The sequence below is a fragment of the Pseudorasbora parva genome, chromosome 1 (genome assembly GCF_024679245.1).
Source record: "Pseudorasbora parva isolate DD20220531a chromosome 1, ASM2467924v1, whole genome shotgun sequence".
Classification (NCBI taxonomy): Eukaryota; Metazoa; Chordata; class Actinopteri; order Cypriniformes; family Gobionidae; genus Pseudorasbora; species Pseudorasbora parva.
Window position 1 is genome coordinate 63,242,793 of NC_090172.1, and position 24,815 is coordinate 63,267,607.

The following is a 24,815-nucleotide window of genomic DNA, read 5'->3' on the forward strand; positions in this document are numbered from 1 at the left end:
TCCAGATGATCTTGTAGATAGAATAGGCCCTACCTATAAGAGTAATCCCACATTCAAGATTCAAAAGTACTGCATATACAGGGAGTGCAGAATTATTAGGCAAGTTGTATTTTTGAGGATTAATTTTATTATTGAACAACAACCATGCTCTCAATGAACACCAAAAAACTCATTAATATCAAAGCTGAACATTTTTGGAAGTTTTAGTTTTAGCTATTTTAGGGGGATATCTGTGTGTGCAGGTGACTATTACTGTGCATAATTATTAGGCAACTTAACAAAAAACAAATTTATACCCCTTTCAATTATTTATTTTTACCAGTGAAACCAATATAACATCTCAACATTCACAAATATACATTTCTGACATTCAAAAACCAGACAAAAACAAATCAGTGACCATCCATGGATTCTGTCAGTGTTTTGATCTGTTCACCATCAACATTGCGTGCAGCAGCAACCACAGCCTCCCAGACACTGTTCAGAGAGGTGTACTGTTTTCCCTCCTTGTAAATCGCACATTTGATGATGGACCACAGGTTCTCAATGGGGTTCAGATCAGGTGAACAAGGAGGCCATATCATTAGATTTTCTTCTTTTATACCCTTTCTTGCCAGCCACGCTGTGGAGTTGGACGCGTGTGATGGAGCATTGTTCTGCATGAAAATCATGTTTTTCTTGAAGGATGCAGACTTCTTCCTGTACCACTGCTTGAAGAAGGTGTCTTCCAGAAACTGGCAGTATGACTGGGAGTTGAGCTTGACTCCATCCTCAACCCGAAAAGGCCCCACAAGCTCATCTTTGATGATACCAGCCCAAACCAGTACTCCAACTCCACCTTGCTGGCGTCTGAGTCGGACTGGAGCTCTCTGCCCATTACCAATCCAGCCACGGGCCCATCCATCTGGCCCATCAAGACTTGCTCTCATTTCATCAGTCCATAAAACCTTAGAAAAATCAGTCTTGAGATATTTCTTGGCCCAGTCTTGACGTTTCAGCTTGTGTGTCTTGTTCAGTGGTGGTCGACTTTCTGCCTTTCTTACCTTGGCCATGTCTCTGAGTATTGCACACCTTGTGCTTTTGGGCACTCCAGTGATGTTGCAGCTCTGAAATATGGCCAAACTGGTGGCAAGTGGCATCTTGGCAGCTGCACGCTTGACTTTTCTCAGTTCACGGGCAGTTATTTTGCGCCATCGCAACCAGCATATTTTCATTTAAATGTATCAATTTCCACTGCAATTGCAAAATAAAGTAAGAAATATAACTGTACAACTTTATATAACATATACAAATCATTTTAACAATTAAAACCAAAAATAAAAACTCCTTATCGAAAAATTGGTGTTTGAACACATAGAAAAGTAGCCATTTATATGAATTGGAATAAAAAAGACAACAAATAAAGAAATGAAAGGGGAATTTACAATGCAATATGCATTTAAGACACTACAAGGACTGATATTTACAAGTTCTCAGTAGTGCTAAGTACATTAAATGTATATTTATTTAAATGAATATATGGTCGCACCACCTGACATTTTCTGGGTGGTAAAATCAGAAATCTTGTTTAATAATGAATTAATGCTGCCTAAAAAGCTATAAAACCAATATGAAGCAACATCAAACATTTGTTTGGACATAAAAATGCATTTCAAAACCATTTTGCTTAAAAAAAAATAAAAAATGATCTTGGAAACCTTATTCGTCATTGACCCATATATCAGTTTAATTTAGTTTTTAACACCAGTTTTTGATGTATATTACAATTGACAAGAAAATATGTTCTAGATGTATAATTACAATTGACAAGAAAATATGTTCTAGATGTATAATTGAATTTATAGTGTTTTCCTCATGAAGAAGCTTTGAGTTCCTGACAGTGATCTGCAATGCTTTTCAATATTTCCTTCTGTTTCTCAGTGAAACCTGTAGTGATGGTGAAGTCGGATCAGCCAGTGTTCAGTGGAGAGACAGTCACTCTCACATGTGTCATACCAGGAGGAGGAGACACTCAGTGGAGATACAGATGGTTTAGAGATGGAGATGGATACACTGACTATACATATACAACACCAACAGCAGAGTACAGTTTCACAGCTGATGTGTCTCTCAGTGTTGAATTCAGCTGTAGAGGAAAGAGACCAGTCACAGACATCAGTGATGCTCTTACACTGACTGTATCAGGTGAGTCTTCATATTCACATCTGTCTAATGATCATCTAAATCCATATTTTAACTCTTATTAACCACATCTGTTAGAATAGACTGAAGAGATTCACTTTTAGTCATTATTCAGTCACTGCACGTCTTGTGTGTGTCGAGCCATTCTTACTATTCTGTGGCTTTTCAGCATGGTTAACTTTATATAAAAAATGACATTACCATGATTTAATAATTTTATCTGAAGGTCTTGTTGCACAACAAGAACAACAAATTGGTCTCAGGATATTATTCTTTAATAATTCTGATCAAATATTTCACATGCAAAGGTCAAATGTCCATCCTCTTAAAACACATTCTCATCTCATGAATATGTGTTTTGAATACAGTTATTATAATATTTACATTTTCTAAGAGCTCAAATGTGCATTAAACATCACAAGGTAGACCCACTTTTTTAGCAACACAAAGATAATAGATTCGTACTTTCATAATCATGTACTTAATGTGGGCGTCCCATGACGGATCGGAAGAGATATGGACACCGAGCAGTTTAAAGGATAAAACTCGACTAAATACATGTCTGGAAATAACAGAGGAATAAGGACAAGGACTGTTTTGCTCATTCCTAACACTGATGACCATGTCCACTGTCTTAGTTTCATTCATTGCCAATGTAAAGTCCTCTATAAACTATAATACTGATCTGCTCACATTGTCGCTCTATGATAAATTAAACTAAGCTGATAACATCACTGTTTTCTCCGGAGCGACTGTACAGCCGAATCTAATTTTGTTGCAGTATTGTCCTGTTTAACACTGTGAAGCTGCTTTGAAACAATCGGCATTGGAAAAGCGCGATATAAATAAAGTTGATTGATTGATTGATAGTATTGGTGTAAAGTCGAAATTCACCTTGTAAATATATTTTTCTTATATCACCTTAATATTCGTAGAAAAGCCAGTCAATGGGTTTAATGTTTTCATTACTAATGCCGTTTAATCCCACCAGTCACAATTGTGACCGTAAATTTTCCTCGCATATTTTTAGTGTGGTATTAAAAAGCAACTTCTATTATGAAGCAAATTTTCATTTATAATACACATTTAAGATGTCTACATGAGTTCTGGGCAGGTCTAACATTGTTGTGTAGTTTGGTCGTGTGACCACACACACTTATTTCTTGGTACTGCCATCTTATGACAACGTGAAAGCTCAGAAATGACAGAAAAATTTAATGAATTAATCAAAGTTAATTTTTGAATAGCTCATTGATTTTTTGCACACATCATCATGAAAGGGTTATCTATACATACATATTGAAATTATATTTATACATGGTTTATTCTTTTGTCAGGATGCAGATAAATGAAGACGGGTTGTGACCGGTAGTATAACACAGAATATGTTCCTGTGTAATAATAATGTCATTCTGTGTTATTCATATGAACTCTCTCTCAGACTGAACTGAAAACTATCCATCCATCCATCCATACGTCTGTCTGTCTGTCTATCTATACTTCTGTCTGTCTGTCTATCTATCTATACTTCTGTCTGTCTGTCTATCTATCTATACTTCTGTCTGTCTGTCTATCGAGCTATACTTCTGTCTGTCTGTCTATCTAGCTATACTTCTGTCTGTCTGTCTATCTATACTTCTGTCTGTCTGTCTGTCTGTCTATCTATACTTCTGTCTGTCTGTCTATCTGTCTGTCTGTCTATCTATACTTCTGTCTGTCTGTCTGTCTGTCTGTCTGTGTATCTATACTTCTGTCTGTCTGTCTCTCTATACTTCTGTCTGTCTGTCTGTCTGTCTGTCTATCTATACTTCTGTCTGTCTGTCTGTCTATACTTCTGTCTGTCTGTCTGTCTGTCTATCTATACTTCTGTCTGTCTGTCTGTCTATCTATACTTCTGTCTGTCTGTCTGTCTATCTATACTTCTGTCTGTCTGTCTATCCTTCTCTCTGTATGTCTGTCTGTCTATCTGTCTATCTAGCTATACTTCTGTCTGTCTGTCTGTCTGTCTATCTATCTATACTTCTGTCTGTCTGTCTATCTATTTATACTTCTGTCTATCTGTCTATACTTCTGTCTGTCTGTCTATCTATCTATCTATCTATCTATCTATCTATCTATCTATCTATCTATCTATCTATCTATCTATCTATCTATCTATCTATCTATCTATCTATCTATCTATCTATCTATACTTCTGTCTGTCTTTCTATCCTTCTCTCTGTATGTCTGTCTGTCTATCTAGCTATACTTCTGTCTGTCTGTCTATCTATCTATCTATACTTCTGTCTGTCTGTCTGTCTGTCTGTCTATCTATCTATACTTCTGTCTGTCTGTCTATCTATCTATACTTCTGTCTGTCTCTCTATACTTCTGTCTGTCTGTCTATCTATTTATACTTCTGTCTATCTGTCTATACTTCTGTCTATCTATCTATCTATCTATCTATCTATCTATCTATCTATCTATCTATCTATCTATCTATCTATCTATCTATCTATCTATCTATCTATCTATCTATCTATCTATCTATCTATCTATCTATACTTCTGTCTGTCTTTCTATCTATCTATACTTCTGTCTGTCTCTCTATACTTCTGTCTGTCTCTCTATACTTCTGTCTGTCTTTCTATCTATCTATACTTCTGTCTGTCTTTCTATACTTCTGTCTGTCTGTCTATCTATCTATACTTCTGTCTGTCTCTCTATACTTCTGTCTGTCTCTCTATACTTCTGTCTGTCTTTCTATCTATCTATACTTCTGTCTGTCTGTCTGTCTGTCTATCTATATCTATAAGATATACCTTATAAACTTCCAAATTTCGGATTTACCAATTGGTGCTTCAATGTTTAAAGTTGCTCTTCCTAATATTTAGGAGTAATAACTCATGTAAGTGCCTAGATCTTTTCAAGGTTTGTTGGTCACCTCTTCTCCTCTCTTTGGCCGGACACGTTAATTCAGTGAAGATGAACGTGTTACCTAGATTTTTTTTTTTATTGTGTATCATGAACAATAGAAATAGTTTTGAAGTTAATTCTAATCATATCTCATTCTTATATGTTGAATATGTTATTGTTATTTTAAGTTTTAAACGTGTAAATAGGTCTAATAGAAGAATTTGTATGAATTCTGTCTATGATGTTTCCCACCGGTCACTATTGTGACCGAGAATAAAACCAATATTTCACTAACTTAACCAACATAAAATCAAAGAAGGCATAACGTTTGTGTGTTAGGGAGGTCTAAGGAGTAAATTGCATGTACTCACATTGCAGGAAAAAAAAAAATTGGGATTAAACAGGTTAAGATACAAGGTGGACAGTTATGATGACGTTGTTTAATACTTTGTGAATTTCTAGTCAGATCCATTTTGTGGGTGAACCTGCTGTTCTAAAATATGTATTTAAAACCATTTTTTTTTTTAAATGTTGGATTCTTCTTTTTTAAAAATTCACACTTCTTGCAGTTTGATAAGACAAGGATTAAAAACAGTCACCAGAGGATATGAGGACATCTTCCCCGGTCTCAGTCTTTTGGTGATGGTGGAATCAAATGAAGTAGGAGATGAATTGATCGTTGCACCATTCTAGCAGAGGTGGTAAAAGTACTCAAAAGTTATACTCGAGTGAAAGTATATATACTTAAATAAAAAAAATACTCCAGTAAAAGTAGAAAGTCCTCCATTCAAACATCACTTGAGTAAAAGTACAAAAGTATCAGATTTAAAACGTACTCAAGTACCGAAAGTAAAAAGTAAATATTCAAATTAACTGTAAATATCAATAATTAAGCAGATAAAATCTTTTGGGACTGATATGCAATGTTTTAATTGAACAAATGATAAGATTAGATACTGCAATTAAGAATTTGTTAGATTTGCAATTAATAGGAGACAATGAAGCACCTAAAGGCAGTATAGGGGTTAAACTTAAAATAGACATGTTCCATAACATTAGCTCCATAAAACAGATGAGGAGCAAGATACTATTAACTAATTCAAAATGAATTCAAAAGCCATAACCACAATGACATATTACGTAACAATTAGTTAATAGTCATGTGCCTCAACAAGTAAAGTCATAATATAATTTTGCCAATTGTTATGATTAATGATTAATTAAACAGACAACTGAGAGTCGGAATGCATGCTTTGAATACATGAATTTACGTTAATGTAATATGTTTTTAGGGAATTAATCATGTCAAAAGCAGTTCATATATTACTTAATCTATTAATCATAGAGAATGTTCATTAGTTGCTGATGCAGTAATCATTAATAAATGGTTTAGTTCTTCATTAGTAATACATTAACTCATGATTATCTGTGCATTAGTTAGGCATGAATTAATAGTGCACCTGTATTGTAAAATGTTACCGATGTTTTCATAGTAAATTGTGTGCCGCAAAATAAAAAAGTTGGGCAAACCCTGAACTAACGTTAGTGTGGCAAACCTGACTTGTCAGCTTTTCCAAGTCTATACCCGACCGGATCATCCATGACCGACCAGACCGGTTTGGAAATCAAGTGTAATAAATACTTAATACTTGGAGCGGGCATGGGGAAATGTATTGGAGTAAAAAGTATACTTTGCCTTTAATATTGTAGTGGAGTAAGAGTAAAAGTAGATGCAAATAAAATATACTCCAGTAAAGTACAGATCCCCGAAAAAAATACTTAAGTAAAGTATCAAAGTATTTTTACTTGATTACTTACCACCCCTGCATTCTAGATAACAGAAGTGACAACTTCAGCAACAAATGCATAAATATGTACAGATGATCTTCTTCTGAACTATAGTGGAACCTGAATCATTGGTTTCATCCTCTTTCACAGCAGATTTCCGTCAGTCAGGTCCTTGAAAGTCTTACAGGGTGATAGAAAATATGGAATGTCCCCACATTTCACAAAAACAAACGTGTGTGTGTGATATCCTCAAGCCTTAACCCTCTGTTTCTGTTTATTTGAGGCTCACACTCGCCACATTTGTGGTCATGACAGAATTGTTTTTGATGAAATGAATGAACTATATTTCTCTTTATTTTGATGAATATTTACCATGTATTGCTTAAATGTATTTCCATTATTGTTCTCTTTTTAAGTGTCAATGAACTGAGTTTAATGTCCACATGAAATCAAATGGAAGTGTTTTGTCTTTTAGTATGAATATGGTCGTCTTACTGTTATCTATAAGCCAGTGTTGCTCCACAACAACGACACAATTCACATTTAGAAGATAACAGTTCAAAACTCACAGTCTCTCACGCCAGCCAATAAGGATCAGTGATTTTGATGACATCACTCTTCAGCTTCTCATCAGATTTTCTGTCCAATCAAATGCTCTCTAGAATCTGTTCTTTAAAATATCTTCTTTTGTGCGGTGACATTTATGAAGAGTTTAGGACAGATCGAGTCAATTCACTTCATTTGATTTTGTGAGATGTTTAATCATAACTTCTGTTTGTGCACTTCTTACAGAGAGACCTAAAGCTGTTCTGACTGTAAAGCCTAAACCATCACAGATATTCAGAGGAGAGACTGTCACTCTCACATGTGACGTACAGGGGGAAGGATGGACATACGGATGGCGGTGTGACGATGGTAAAGATCAGCGCTCTAAAGAGAAAGAGTTCACTCCAGATCACACACAGACGTGCAGCTGTATCGGCTGTAGAGGATCAGGATCAGGATTATTCTGCTCTTACTCGAGTGATGGAGTGACTCTGACTGTGACGGGTGAGTTATCATCACTGACATCACATCAACAGAATTACTAAACTAATAATAAATAAATACATACATATCCTCTTGAACACCAGGACCATTTTTTGGGATTTCCGCTGGATTTGGCCTACCCAAATGGAAAAGCTTCCCATACACACATACAGGGGTCTAGGGTCAAAATCATTTCATTAATTTTGCTGTCATTCAACATTAAACCCTTTAAAGTTACATAAAACACTGCTAAAAGTGATAAACCTGTAAGTATATGTTGTCTAAGCTGTAATAACCCCAAAAAAGTAGTTTTTTTTATTATTATTGTTGTGTGTAACTCAGGCCCTGTGAGCTCTAGGACCCTGCAGACAGTTTGGGCTGTTTCCACTAAATTACAGAAAATAGTGGAAAAAAGAAGTTTGTCTGTGTCGTGTTTTATGACAGATTTACTCAAATGGGTCTGAAGGGATGACTCCCCCCCCAACCCTGCTACCCCCCACCACCACCATATACAGTGATATAAATGCAATATCCCAGTGTCATTAAATTAATTATACATGCTGGAAACTGCCCAAAGTGTCTGCAGGGTCCTAGAGCACACAGGGCCTGAGTTACACACTTTCAAACATTAATTTATATAAAAAAGAAATCAAAAAGTGCCTACTTGTTTTTTTATTTTATCTTTTATTTATTTATTTATTTATTTTTTTGGGGGGGGGTTATTACAGCTTAGACAACATATACTTACAGGTTTATCACTTTTATCAGTGTTTTTGTAACTTTAAAGGGTTTCCTGTAAAATGACGGCAGAATGCTGAATTTATGTAACGCTTATGTCCGCGGATAGCTCACTTAATATATCTGGAGTGGATGCAAACACGGAGGCGATTAACATCAAACAATTCCCGGCAAAACTCTCATCACAAACTCCATTTCCGTCCACAGCATTACTTAATATAACAAAAAAACTGACTGTTAGCAACAGAAAACAGAAAATAATCCCCACACATGGGAGCTCAAGACGCAGTGCGCACATACACAAAATGCAGACCTCGTTTGCCAGGAGTGCGCACAACTCTTAAAGGGGCCACACTATATTTCTACTTGTTACACTTATGCCAGCTTCACCCTGCATGCGTAAGCAGGGCATAGGCAGCGCCGAAGCAGCGCGTGTGTAAAGCAGTAGCAGCGCGCACACTTTTTTGTTTCACTTGTTTCTGATGTTTTTTTTATTTCGTTTAGTGCGAGTTTTTGATAGAAGAAATTAAGGCCATCGCACTATATGTCCATGAAAAGCACACTGCTAAAAAGAGAAACTTCAGGAAATTGTCTTGAAATTTTGGATAGGCATCAAATTACCCATCATAAACCTCTTAAAGATAATTCATAAATGACTGTAATAATTAAGAGGAAACTTCTTAATGATATTGTATTGTAGGCTTATATTGTAGGCTAAATGAGCAAATTATCTAAAAACTTTTTTTTAAAAATGACAAAATAACGCACATCATAGTCTATCTACATGTCTATACTGTATGTGTGCTATATTAATGTGTGTATGTTCTATTAACCTATCCATATTTAGTTGTTCGTTCGTTCGTTCGTTCGTTCGTGAGGCAACGAAAGATTGTCAAAAACACTTTAAAATGACTTACTTTCATTCACTTGCAAGTCTTTATAAAGTAAATTGTGTGGATCACAGAGAACTGTGTGCTTCTCAACCTCCACGATGAGACGAGTGTCGTCCATTGCTGTCTTTCCAGGACAGGTGCACTCAGAAGAACACTGCCTGCGACACCACGTGCGTTTGTTTATCCTTTCTGTTTTTATCCCAGCATATAGTTATAATATATACATAATTTAATTCATATTTAATTTAAGATATACTGGCATAGATTATTTAAAATTAGTTTTGTAGTTCAGGCAAAAACTTGTGGCAGTCGCTTCGGTTTTTGTGTAGAACTTTTTTTTTCTTCCACAGCGCCGGATGTCATCTGGTGACTGAGAAACACACGGAACACTTCACTAAATTATTTCATGGTTAAATGTGTTATTTTTCATGTTAAACAGGTTCATTTTGATCAGAACAATGTACTGTGGCTTTAATTCATCGTGAGCAGCGCGTCAAAAATAGACCTGGCGCCGAAACGATCGCGGCACTGCCGCTTCTGCTCTGCTCCTGCTCCGCGCCGCTGCGCTGCCTCCGCTGCCGGTGTGAATGCACTCATCTGTTAACATGAGCGCCAAAAAAAATACGCCCTGCTTACGCGTGCAGTGTGAAGTCGGCGTTAGATTTGGCCAAATCCACCAGAGTAATTTAGTGTAAATAGATTACTTTGTGTAAAACAAATGCCAAAGTGATGCCTATCTCCAGAAAGTAGAGACTTTAAGCTTTCAAATGGTATCACATACATCACAGCTTCTCCACAGACATTTAAAATCAAAAGTATATACATGACGATGTCATTCCCGACCCTGTACAGGGTCCTCTGAGTTTAAGAGGATAAATAAATATACAAAGAAAATAAGAAAGAAACAAAGAAAAATAAATGAGTATTTTTATTTTTATTTCCTTTTTATGTATAGATGTATTTCTCCACATTTATTTATTTCCACATTCATTTAGATTTTTTCTTTTATTTATTTCATCATTTATTTATTTCCACATTTATTTCTGTTTTTTTTCTTTTATTTATTTCAACATTTATTTATTTCCACATTTCTTGGTCCGTATGCTAATAAGTGAGTGCTTCACCTCAGACATATCAGTCGAGCTCAGAGTGGCAGAGCTGAAGCTTTGACCACAGCGACCCCTCGTGGTCAAAACCAAACACAAGCCTTTGGAAAAGTCACACAGGGAATGAATGGCCAATATGGGCAATATGGCCAAAATCTTATATCCCGGTTTTAGTCATTTAATATCGCCATACTTGTATATTGGGTCACCACACACTCTTTATCCTGGACAAGGCAGTAAAACATTGCCCGGTCTGGATTTCCTAAAATGTCTTGGCACCCATGAACAGAATCTGCATCTTCAACAGATCTGATAATAACAGACCCTTTGACATGGAAGAACGAGAAACATGTAATTAATTGCGCTGGATGGAGATGATAAGAGCTTGTGTTTATTGACGATGAGACTCGCACACCAGTTCAGAACGCGAAGAGAAACCAGCGCACATTTCACTGAAGTCTACAAACATACTAATTTTGAACATATAACACGTCTTAAAGATGCTGCTCTTAGATACTGATTAAACACAGCACAAGTCATGAATTATTCAAGATTCAATTAAAGAAAAGCTGCTCATGTACATGCAGTGTTAGTGAAACACAATCTCACGTCTGTACACAGAGGCATCGTATCCAAACAGCTCCTGTCCTGACCTCTCTGTTGGTTTTGGAAGTTACTAAAGCCCCTTTCACACTCCACGTCGGACCCGCAATATCCCCGGAACATTGCCGGGTCGCCTTCTGTGTGAAAGCAACCACGTCCCGGCATTGATTACCGAATTGAACTCGGGTCGGGGACCTAGTAACATTGCGGGATTCGACCCGGGACGAGCGCTGTGTGAACAAAAGCGGAAACTAATGCTGCAACGTGTACGTAGTTATCGTGCGACTCCTAGAGCTTGTTTTTTCAATAACACAACCCTGCAGTGCCAGAAGAGCTCGTCGGTGTTTTAAACGCAGAGAGTGTTCGTATACAAAAGAAACTAAAATTAAACAAGCAGAAATGTGTGCAAACTGGACACAAGTCGAGACCACGGAGCTCCTTACTATCCGTGCTGAAGCTGAGATCGCTCGCCGTTATACGTCACATCAGGATGTCACGTGTCAACTCGACCCGGGACCGTTACGGGTTGTGTGTGAAAGCGCACATATTACAGTATTTCGCTGGCAGTGTGAATGGACCAAATCTAGCGGCCCGGGAACAAATGGCGGGTCGCATTATCCGTGTATTTGCCGGAATCGCAGTGTGAAAGGGGCTTTAGTGTGTGTTGAGTGCAGTGCTTATGGTGGAGTGAAAGTAATAAAGCTAACAGAAACAGAGCAGTCTGGGGAGGGAAAGTGAAGAATTGCTACTTGTTGGGGATTGCTCCACTGAATGCCAGTTCTTTAATGGTGTTCACCACTTCAGGACTCTGATCAGAGAGGAGGAGGCATCTGATTCAAAAGTTTGAAGGTGCCCTAGAATGAAAAATTGAATTAACCTTGCTATAGTGAAATAATAAGAGTTCAGTACATGGACATCACATACTGTGAGTCTCAAACACCATTGCCTCCTCCTTCTTATGTAAATCTCGTGCATGAAAAACATCACAGAAAAATAAGTGATTCTCAACGAAACGCCAGATGTGACGCAATCGCTGGGGATCATTTATATGTACGCCCCCAACATTTACATATGTCCGATCATGTGCATTGTCAGGCGGGACTGACGGAGCCGAATCATCAGGATCTGAATCAGGTAAACAAGACACTCGAGGATAGCAAAAACGGCAGCTCTCATGACACGTCATGCTCCAGGCTGTGCAGGGGACGTGAGGACTTTTCTACCCTTCCCACAGATAAAAAATGTCAACAGTCATGGTTGAGGTTTATTATAATCGAATATCACAACAATTTAATTCAAGATCGTTTGTTTGTTCGGCCCATTTCAAGCAAGCTTCGCTGAGCGTCTTAAACTGAAGAAAGGGGCAACTGTATTCCTGCAAGCAGAAAGTAGTGATTTATACACTTATTGACTGTCAATTTATACACTTATTAACAATTTCTGATTAAACTGAAGGTTTCTTAGAGAGACAGTTGACGAAAGATGCTAGTACAGTAACAATAGGACACACCAAGTACCATACAAAACTAAATAGTGTGTCTAATGACAAAGGGTAATATTATTTTACAAAATACAACCGTATACTTCCCTTCCAGATCGTTCACTCGATCCTTCTAGCAAACGTCACCTTATCCACCATATAAGTTAAAACGACAGTCATTTGACAAGGCCATTCATCTTGTAATATATATATATATATATATATATATATATATATATATATATATATATATATATATATATATATATATATATATATATAAAAAATGTATTTTGAGGACTTAAAGGTAGGATAGGTAGGAATTGGTTAAAAAAAAATTTGTTCCAATTTTGTGGAAAATAAAGAAAGTATAAAATTTGAGTGTCTGTAGACCTCTCACGACTGTTTTAAAGGCAGCTCATTATTTCCATTCACTCTTTCCACAGCCACGCCCCCAAAACACATGAACACGCCTCACCGACCAATCAGCTGGAAGACGCTTTATTGACCTGAGCCGCATGTAGTGACATCATGTCAGAATCACATGTAATAAAACATCTAACTTTATCAGTATGAATATAAACAGATAAGATGTCTTTTAGTGCTCACTATCAAGCTAGAATACCAGTACTGGAAAAGTTTAAAGTATATTTTTGTTTGATTCGGTAACGAGCTAGTTATATTTATAAGGCAAAGAAAACGGCTAGCATCATGTTTTTCCAATAACATCAGTTATACTATGATGAAGATGAATTTAGTGTAAGATTCATAACATATACTGTGTTTTGCATGTAAGAGTTTCCATGATGAAAGCATTGTTGATTAGCAGTAGCTAAAGCTAACTTAGCTCTAAAAAAAGTTCCTGGATGCAGTGTACTAGCTTTTACACATGCATTTTGTTATCTAAAGTTAAATTTTGTGAAATTCAACACAACAGCGATCAACTTGAGCTAAGCATATTGAGTATTTATAATCTCTACTAATGGCTAAGTGTATAATATTGTAACTTTATGCTAAGTGATCTTATGTTAGCTATATTAGGCAGCTTCATGTGCTCTTGATACATGCTTTATGAAAACATAAACCAAAAAAATTTATAATCAAAATGAAAGATGACCTGTCCAGCAGAAATACAGCCAGCAATGAGTCGTTTTTCAGGTCCCTCAGTTCTCACCATCGTTGAAAAGCCACGCTGATATTTTCTCGCGTTTGATTTCTTTGTTTATCCAAAGACTTTCTGTGCATTGCCTTTTCTCGTACTGTCTTCCTTTTTTGCATTGTTTGCCTTCGCTGACTGTAAAACCCTGCACTGTGAGTTTTTGAATGCTCTTTCTCTGCCATTATTTTGCCGAGGTTTCTTGCCTCTTGAACTGCTCAAATCAAACGAGCGTGCGCATGTGGGCGGATCCTGTAGCAAAAGCGGTGGTCACCATGGTAGCGAGAGAGAGTGACAGTCGCCCAAGCCAATCATTTGTTTCGTCCCGAACGAAAATAATAAGTAGTGTTTATTGCAGATTAAAAAGTCTAGAGTCCCTCGATTTTTATACTCTCCTTTTCAGAGACAGAGTACTTACATTTTAATTATGTATTGACATATAAAGAAAGTTTAAACAAATTTGGACAAAAGTGTTTTAGATCAGTCCCACCTCTCCCACCTTTAAGTTTGCAAACAGCTCTATATACAGTGACAGGCTGATCAGATCACAGATGTTTTTTCAGAGTACATTATCAGATATTAGAAATGAGATGGTCTCCTTCGTGTCCTACATCGCTCTCAAAAGATGAGCTCAAAATGTGATGCATCGTGTGGGGAAATATATTTATGTGAACGTTTACAGGCTGTTGTTGTTTGACTGACAGAAGTGCTCAAATAAACACGCTCGTCTGTTACACAAAAGGTTGAGAGCCTCTGGTGTAAATCTTCCATGTTCAGTTCATTCGTGAGCTGCTGTCCTTCAGATTATCAGATGAATGAAGCCGTAAGTGTAGAAAACAAACTCAGAGACTTGATCATCTGTCACTTTGTGTTTGTGTTTCTTCTCAGATTTACCCAAATCTACAGTGACTGTGACTCCAGACAGATCTGTGTTCACTGGAGAGACGGTCAATCTGAAGTGTGTGATAGAGTCTGATCTCAGTGACTGGAGATATAAGTGGTATAAAGACGGAGTAAAGTTACAGACGTCTGAGCGTTACACTGTAGACAGAGACACTCTCACTATCAGAGGAGCTGCTGAGTCTGATCGGGGTCTGTACTGGTGTAGAGGACAGAGAGATGGAAGACCAAACTCATCACAATCAAGATCTGATGTTTCTCTCTCAGTGACGGGTGAGTTGAACATCAGTGTAACTCTCTCTACAGGATTGCACAATCAATCAATACATTAAACTGAATGCAGACTTCTGAAAATACATTTTAAAGCAGAAGTTTTTAACCTTAAGTGCAAACTTAAAAACAAAACACTCATGAAGTGCTGATGAAACAGAAAAACGACACTAGAGCTGAAGACGTCTGTCTGACACGTGAACACACACCTGAGCAACAGATGAAAACAGTTCTGTGTGAATGATGATAATTACACTTCAGTTTCATCACTTCAATAACTTTAAACATCTTTCTGTATGAAATTACTTAATTGCTGTTTGCACGTTTTGTGACTCTGAGTCTTTATTCAAATGCAGCTTTGAATCGCTTTTTAGACAATCTTGTCGTCGTTTTGTACAATTATGATTTACAGTTCTTCAAACAGTCAATTTAAGATGTATATTATTTTATACTCTGTGATGTGTGTAGCGCAGCTGAACTCTGACTCTTGAGGATCTGAATCTGTTCTTGTTCTCCTGCAGATCTAAAGCCGAAGCCTGAACTCACATCAGATCCTGCAGGAGCTGCACTGACAGGAAACACAGTGACTTTGACCTGTGGCATGGATCCGTCCACTGGACACTGGGACTTTTACTGGTACAAACACACACTGAACCCTGAGACAGAGAAGACAGAAACAAACCCCTACAGCCTGAAGATTGATTCAGTGTCTGATGGAGGCCAGTACTGGTGTAGAGCTGGAAGAGGGAAACCAGTCTATTACACACAATACAGTGATGCACTGTGGGTAAATGCTACAGGTGAGAGAGAATGTGTGTGTGTGATGCAACATATACAGATCAGAGACCATATCTACACAACGTCTAAAACTATAAATGCAATAATCTGTGTTTGTACAGTGAGTCCTAAAGCTGTGGTGACGGTACGACCTGATGAACGAGTGTTTAGAGGAGAAACAGTCACTCTCAGATGTGATATAAAGTGGGGAGGAGACACTGAGTGGACATACAGATGGGAAATAGAGGAAAACAACAGCCGGTATAAAAACACTGTCAGACAAACCTCAACACGAGAGTTGATCATCAGCAGAGTTGAAGACTTTCACAGCGGTAAATACACCTGTACAGGACAGATGAAGACTCAACGCTCTCAGCGCAGTGATGCTGTTACACTGACTGTATCAGGTGAGTTTGTGTTTGTTGTGATCCGCTTCTCCATCAGTTCCTCTACGGCTCTGTAACTCATGATGTTTTGTTCAGCTGAAGCTCAGGCAGTCCTGCGAGTGTCTCCACAGCCGTGGCTGACTGAAGGAGAATCAGCGACTCTGATCTGTGAGGTTTCAGGCTCCTCTACAGGCTGGACGTTCAGCTGGTTCAGAGATCATGATCATCTGTCAGACAGCAGCAGAGGAGCTGGAGGATCTTACACTCTCAGTCCTGCGTCTCCACCGCACACAGGAGTTTATACGTGCAGAGCAGAGAGAGGACGACCAGCCTATCACACACACACCAGCAGCACACAGCCACTGTGGGTCACCGGTGAGGATTTGTGTTTGTGCTCGTCCGTATTTCTGTTTCATTGCAGTCTCTGTGTGTCAGTTTAGATTGAGATTTTGCTCTTTTCAGGAGTTTCTGCTTCAGTGTCTCTGGTCATCAATCCCAGCAGAAGTCAACACTTCTCATCTGAGTCTCTCGCTCTGAGCTGTGAGGATCAGAGTAACTCTGCTGGATGGACAGTGAGAAGATACACAGACGAAGGCACACACACTTGTTCAAATCAAACAGGATCTTCATGTGTAATGGACTCTCTCAGCACATCTGACACTGGAGTGTACTGGTGTGAGTCTGAATCTGGAGAGAAACGCCGTCCTCGAAACATCACTGTACACGGTGAGTCCGTATTATAATCACATCATCTGCTAATGTTATAATCTAAATTATAATTACAGTCTATACACATTTTCCAGTTTTCTGTACAGCTGATCGCAGAGTAGGCAGAGGCCCCGTCCACACGGAGACGCGTTTAGCTGTATACGTATACATTTTGTACCGTATCAGTGTTTCGTCCACACGGATCCGGCGTTTTGGAAGCATGAATCCGATATTTTTCTAAACCGGGTCCCAAAGCGGATAAATCTGAAAACGATCATCTTCCGCTTTCGTGTGTACAGCGAATCCGTATATTTTCTGAAACGGTGATGTCATCACACTACGTCCAGCACGGTGAAGAGTTTAGGGATACAACTACGGGCACTGGGCATGAGCACATCAATATCGTGTCATTTAATAACCGTATCTGCATTATTGTAAGGGTATGTTTAGGGTTGGGGTAGGTGTCTGCATTAATAAAACACATCTGTTAAGTAGCAAATGTATTTATTGTTATTTTATTGTGAGATTTTGCCTCACCTCCGACCACTGATATACCCCTTCCCTTCTAGCCACAACTCTTCTTCTCCGTTTTTAGTGTATTTCTGTGGCAGAATTACAGCGTCACACACTGGCCTGGCATGCAAACTACATCGTTTTTAGTCCGTTTTTGTAATCTCGTGTGGACGCAGATATTTCTTGAAACGGGGAAAAAAAAAGATCGGATTGGGAAAGCGCTGGCTTCGTGTGGACAGGGCCTACGTTTCATTTTTGTGCTTGGGGGGGGCACCTACCGGGCCGGCAGACCACGAGCTTACATTTTTTAATATACCATATTCATATCATACATTCTACATTTAAAATACATTTACAATGAACAGGGACTGTATTCAAAGAGTAGTGTTAAAAATATATTGTAGCGCACAGTTAGGCTCTTTATAGTTGTAAAACTGCTGTTTTGTTTCGCATCGGCAGTGATAGGGTTAACACAGGGAGTTCAGAGGTGCGGGAACACAAGCGAGAGAGGGTGCGCTTGTCACGTTAACATGCACTGTTTTGTCATTCCGATTAAAATCATTCAGATTGAAAGATTTAATGGACTGTTTACATGCGACGTTATCTAAACCGATCTGGTGTTTACATGTGCTGACTTTCAATCGCAATCATTTTGTGACATGAGTGCCGTATCAGAAATGTCGACGCTGTCCTCTTCAGCAGCTGATGGAAGTGTTTACGGTTGCCATAGCAACTCTTAACAACCACCAGGATTTATACGGTTTTATAAAAGCTATTTGTGTGTTTTAAAGTGTAATAATCATGCATACATTCTTCTCCGAGGCGCAGTTGAAGTAAAAAGCGCCAGGGACAAACGCTGTCAAGATGAGGGTGCAGCCAGGCTGTGTCTGTCATTATTCCAACATTATCTCCATAACTTCTTACGAAATAAAAAGTGTAACGTTACCCCTCAGAAAATGTATCTTTCTAGTCAACACTCAACAGCACTGGTGTGAGCGCGGTGAGCGCGCTGTATTATATCACACACACTCAAAAGTAATCCAGTCAGGTCGTTTACATGGTGACATTTTTCGTTTGATGGGTTCATGAAAAGGTTTATCCCACCCCTCTCAAACCGATTAACGGATACACTTTCATTCGGTTGGGGCATTTTTATTCCGATTGAGGTGTTTATATGGAGCATTTTCATTCAGATTGGACTTTTAAACCGATTACAGTGCTCCATAAACTCACCTGTCATTCTTCTGACATTACAATTGGCCTTACCTAATTCAGAAGAAGCCGCCCCTTTTGCGTAACGTTAGATGTCCACTATCTTCTCTTCTGATAGATTTGCAGTCAAATCATTCTCTCTGTGCAATAGGGAACGATCCGAGAATCTCCTGAGCCATTGCAGCCAGTTTCAAATTATTCTCATTACTGAGAAACTTCTTTCTGAGTCTTACGTAGCAGAGCCAACAGGCAAGTTGGCAAGTAGTTATTTCCACATGTATCTTGAGATGTTTCATTAACATGCCGCTGAATGGTATATAAAATCAAAGCCAAATGATTAAGTTCAGCCTGTATGATCACTGCCGTCTGTTGGTGTGTGTCTTGTGTTTGTAGATGGTGAAGTGATTCTGAGTTCTGTTGATCATGTGATTGAGGGAGAGACTCTGACTCTACACTGTTTACATCGATCTACAAACCCCTCGATCCTCAGCGCTGGTTTCTATAAAGACGGATCACTGATCCAGAATCAGACGACAGGAGAGATGAGCATCACTACTGTCTCAAAGTCACATGAGGGTTTCTACTACTGTAAAACAGAGAGAGGAGCGTCACCCCACAGCTGGATCTCAGTCAGAGGTCTCTGAATAATCACTGATTTGACTTTTGTAATGTTATCATACAGTATCATGTCACTCACAGACAGATGTGTGTGTTTGTCCGTTCTCCTCAGCAGCTCGTCCATCATCTTCTCTTCTGGCCGTTGGTGTGTCTGTAGGATTGAGTGTTTTCTTCTTGTTCTTCATCTCTCTGGTCCTGCTGTGGAGACACAAACACAAGAAAGGTGTGGAGCAGTTCATGACATGATGAAAGATTAAACCAAATGAACAACAGATGGAAGATCCAGTTTCTGAAGTCTAGACAGGATTAATAAATGAGCAGTTAATGCATCAGATATGAGTGAACATACTCTTAAAGTGACCATAATGATCTTTGTCTCTGTTATAGATCAGCACCGTAACGTTCAACCGACGTCAGTCCCGAATCCATCTGGAGGATCGAGAGCGGAAAACTCTCCTCTGCAGTCCGGTCAGACTCAATAACAAATGATTTATATTTATTTATTACTGTGTTTTTCCTCTTTAAGACTCCTTTGTTTTTCATATTTTTCATTGTTTGTTGTCCTTTAGATTCTGATTACATTTATAATGACGTGACTCCAGTGAGAGACTTAAGAGTCTTAAAAATTAGTATAAAAATAAAAAAAATCAACAGAAATCATTAAATCCTTGACTAGTTCCTTGTTGTGCCTTTTCAGACGTCACATATTCAGAGGTCACTGCTAAGAAAAAGAGACCCGTGGATAAAGGTTAAAACTCTCTTGGACTAAAGTCATCAGTCATTAACCGATAACCTTTAATATTTAGTTCATAAAATAAAAATAGATATTTCTTTCTAATTGACTTTTTCCTTTTTATTTCAGATGATACTGTGACAGAGCCAAATAACGTGATGTACTCAGAAGTCAGACCAAAGAAGAAATGCAAAACCAAAGGTGAGGTCCGGTTTTTCCTACAATATTTCCAGCATGTTCTCCATAATCTGATGATTTTGTTCTGTATTAGATATTAATACTGCCGGACCCAGTGATGTGACTTACGCACAGATCAATATACAGGACAAAAAGAAAAGCAAGGGCAAAGGTAAACGACAAAACAACAAACTGAACATCAACTGTCTGAATGAACCATCACATTTACTGGAGAATATATAATGCTTCTATAATATCAGGACACCCTTATACAATCATAAACTGATTAAGGCAACTTTATTTTGGAAATGTAACAATTCTGTGTTAACTGAAATTAATTAAACAGAGCAAAATTAATATTGGAGAAGATCAAAAACAGGCCTAGAGAGTCAGATAATCAAGCTGCTGTTTCTCGTGACAGGCGCTCGATTTGGTGATTTTCTGATCGAAATGAAATCGAAGGAGAAACACAGAGGTAAATAAAGAGATGCTGTGAAACATAGCAGCTTACAGATCATGTGAAAGTAAAGTATTTAAAAACATATACAATATTTGAACATATATATTAATTATGACATACAGTATCTCTCGTGATATAATGATGTATTGTCGGTTATGAGTGTATCTGTAGATGTGAAGCGTTGTGTGTGTTGTTCACTCTCAGGGAAGAGCAGCGCGTCTGGAGACACTTTATACTCTGACCTGAAGCTCGACACAGATCGAGGTGAGAGAAACACACAGTCATGATCATCACTGTTAAAGTCAAACCACTAACCGTAACTATTACACATCAGCAGATCACGATGATTCATGTGTGACGATCATAACCGTTGTGTTCTTCAGGTGCTGATGCTGGAGCCGCGGATGCAACTTATGCTCCAAACAAGTGTGCTACACAAGCTTTCAAGAAGAAATATTAGTGTGTTTTCAGTCATTCAGTTATTTGAGAGGATCTGTAAATCAACAGGAATACATTCATTCATCCAGAAACATTATTTCCCCATAATCATAATTAGATCCATCAGTATGATGACAAGTTCCATGATTTCACGCTCATTCACTGCGTCCTCAATCTCTCCACCAGAGGTCTTCAACCCCGCTCCTGTGGACCCGCTGTCCTGATAAGTTTATGCCCAACCTGCTTTAGCCCGTGTACTTTCAACATGTGCTCCTGAAGATCTTGATTAGCTTCACCTGTCTTTAATTACGGTTGGAGCTAATGCCACATCCCCGTAACCTGTGTTTTTCCAACCTTCTACTAGGGCTGTGCAATATATCGAAATATCGCAAACGTACATATCGCAATATGCATATCGCAATGGCTCGCAATATCTGACTGACTTTAATACTACTTCAACATTTGTTCTAAACAACAAGTTTTAGGTCACACATTGGGCAGAGAATAGACTGGGCACATTACTATTACTTATAGTCAGACCCACATCAAGATGTTTGGTCTGGAAACTCACCATTGACAGCTCAATCCGAGGGGCGGATAAACGGTTGTCTTTCAAACTCCCTCTGCACGCTATAGGATAGCGCTACAACCAACCAGAGCAACGAAGGTGAAGCGGAGCTTGCAAAACTCAGAGCACATCTTCCCTTTTTAAGAATGACTTCAGTGCTGTTCTTTGTTTTTTTCTCAGAGGAAAGCTTAACTCCAAGTCTTCCAGAGTCGCGGTCAAAGCTGATCCGAAAGACCGCCGCCGTTCGCCAGTTTATGTGTTTACTAGAAGCACGCAAGCGCAACTCGGCCGTCGTCATTATGGCCCCGCCCACCGACTCTATACACGATGTGATTGGCCCGGCAAGAGTTTGGTTAGGGTGCGTCTAGATTTCTAGGCTAATTACTTATGTAACTTCAATCCAATAATTTGCAGTCTCATGCTGTTTGACACACACACTGAAACGTGAACAATTTATGACACAAATGTTTGCTAAAACATTGCTGGTCACTTTCAGAAGTTGTAGCGATGTTTTCTTTTCCCAGAAAGAATGTGAAACACAAATAGTTTCATTCTCATTTTTTTAAATATATTTTTTAAAATATAATTGAAATAGATTTTACACACTAATTGCAATATGGTATCGCATATCGGAGATCGCATTACTTAACAAGATATCGCATATCGCATTTTTCCTCAATTACGGCCGTTAAACCCGTGACGTCCCAGCCGTGAACTCGTACTAGATCGACGTACTCCCGGTTACGAGTTCTGACATTACATAGCCTGTGAAAAAACAACGGCAGCCCCTACGGATGCGGAATAAAAGGACGGCTAGTCGTCCATAAAGAATAAATTAATACTAAATATATTTCCAAATATACAAATAACCTAAAATAAAAGGTATTACAGCTTGCCTTCTGCACCATTTTTCCTCCTCCGTTTCCCTCAGATAAGCCATGAGTAAGCACCTTTGGTGAGAGAAATGATTGTAAATGAGCATAAGCACCATTAGGTCCGGATGGTTTGTTTATATCTCAGTACTGCAATTCCTGGAGCTCCGGCAGTTTGGCGTGACTTTGACTAGAACGCTACAAAGTCGTGAGTCGTGGTTAAGTCGTAATTTACAGGCTTAAAAACCTGCAGGGGACGAAGCATAAACTCTGCAGGACAGAGGGTCCCAGGAGCAGGGTTGAAGACCTCCGATCTACACCTTTGGTTTTGGTTTAAAGAGGTTAGTGACCCCTTGTGGTGAACAAATACATATTGTAGCTTTAAAAGGACATTCAAATGTGGCATCACTTTGTAGGGACCAAATGTCCTGTTTTCCCAGGGCATGGACACTTGGTTATAGATAGTATTTTGTAATATAACAATTTTCTATACATACAGAGGGAGCATACTTTAAACTATTGAAATTAATAAGGCATCTTTGAGTAAACTTCGAGTATTTGAGTATCTTATTGCCGGGCCGAGTGTCCTGGTTTTTGGTCATCAAAATACGGTCACCCTAAAGACTTTGCATACAGAGCTCACTCTTTTTTCCTATCTAACAAACTCTTAAACTTTATAGTAAACACATTTCAAACACTTAACATATAACAGTCAACATGGAAGGAGAAATAAAGCACAATACATTTTCAGACTTATACGTCTCTCATCTTCACTCCGCCCACACAGAACAGAGAAAGCTAACTAGTCTCAGTAAAACATGCAAAATGCAGTTCATTACATTAAATTATCCTTACCAGACCTTAGAAGAACACCTGAGCCCGTCAGCGGCAAATGTGCGTCTAAAGATGGCGCAGTTAGCACAGCAGGAGGTGTCGTGCGTCACCAATATGTGCCCCATATAGAAATGTTCTGCATGAATGGTTCCTACTATAATTAATCATTTATATCTCGCCTTATAACACAAATATAAAAGCACAATTTTTTGATAATGTTCACTAACAATATTAATTACATTTTATTATTTCTGAACCAGCTACAAGTGCACTATATTATCTGCCCATAAATGATGCAGCAAATGTATCTATAATATAATAAAGCATTTTCTCTAGTGAGCATTTATATTTAACACATTACCGTATCAAATAGTGCCTGTGTTTTTGCCAAGACAAGATTGTTACTTATATCATTTTATATATATATATATATATATATATATATATATATATATATATATATATATATATATATATATATATATATATATATAGCCTTATATTATACATGTATTCTTGTTTTCATTTATTTTATATTTGCTGTTTTTTTGCTGCAGTTAACAAAGCGTAAGATTTCTATTTGATAAATAAAGAGTGACATAACATTTTCTTTTCATGACTTTCACATTTGTTAACCTAAAGGTTGAAATGTTAATACAACTTTTGTTCCTAGATTGTTGTTATTCTTCTGAACAAAATGAATGACCATATGTTAATCAGTTCAGGTTCAGTTCAACACAAAAATAATGTTTGCGGCGATTAAATCACACGTTAGCTTTTTTTGGTGTAAATCAATAATTTAACACTAAACTGCCAATAATGTAAACCACTGGGAGACCACCGATGGTTGTTGTTTACTGCATTGCAATAATGTATTTTCTGAAAATGTCTACGCGTTCTCACTCCCAACTTCTCACACATTGACGCTTGATCAGGACCCCATAAGCACCATTTTTCAACACGCAGGTACTCCATTGCTTTCAATGAGAAACCTTTAGCGTCATACAGACGCGTTGAACATGTTAATTTCATCATCATTATTAATTATATATTGGGTTATGATTTTGCCATTATGACTTTTTGGAGGGAGATTCTCAATTGATTCAGCCAACAATTTTATATACATTATTTATTTAAACTTACTCATTTGTGGATTATATAATATAAAAAACACTATAAAACAGACAACATGCACAATTCATTCAAAATGTAGGCCTACTTATATATCAAGAGTTCTGAGGTCACAAACGTTTAATTTATGTGAAGAAAAGGCCCAAAAGCAATCAGTCTCCATACGCAGCGCCCCGGCTTCACAATGAAGAGCCACAGGTACAGCACAGGCAGTGCCGGCCCGTGAGGTTGTGGGGCCCTAGGCAAGATCATAAAAATTGGCCCCATTGGAGTAAAAAAAAGAAAATAAAAAGATCTTGAGATTGAGGGGCTCCCCAAGATAAGACGGGGCCCTAGGCGAAAGGAAAGG

At 38.2% G+C, this 24,815-nt stretch overlaps 1 protein-coding gene across 1 annotated transcript in view; it reads left to right on the forward strand.

The window, feature by feature from the left end:
• The window catches only part of LOC137082063 (Fc receptor-like protein 5), a 95,878-nt gene extending 74,795 nt beyond the window's left edge, over positions 1-21,083 (forward strand). The window contains exons 5-18 of the mRNA XM_067447690.1: positions 14,758-15,042; positions 15,561-15,839; positions 15,939-16,223; positions 16,299-16,577; positions 16,665-16,928; positions 19,029-19,271; positions 19,366-19,476; positions 19,641-19,721; positions 19,951-20,001; positions 20,116-20,187; positions 20,258-20,335; positions 20,585-20,638; positions 20,828-20,887; positions 21,007-21,083. Coding sequence (XP_067303791.1) covers positions 14,758-15,042; positions 15,561-15,839; positions 15,939-16,223; positions 16,299-16,577; positions 16,665-16,928; positions 19,029-19,271; positions 19,366-19,476; positions 19,641-19,721; positions 19,951-20,001; positions 20,116-20,187; positions 20,258-20,335; positions 20,585-20,638; positions 20,828-20,887; positions 21,007-21,083 — 2,219 coding nt within the window. The remainder of the gene's footprint in view (positions 1-14,757; positions 15,043-15,560; positions 15,840-15,938; positions 16,224-16,298; positions 16,578-16,664; positions 16,929-19,028; positions 19,272-19,365; positions 19,477-19,640; positions 19,722-19,950; positions 20,002-20,115; positions 20,188-20,257; positions 20,336-20,584; positions 20,639-20,827; positions 20,888-21,006) is intronic.
• The last annotated feature ends 3,732 nt before the right edge of the window (positions 21,084-24,815 follow it).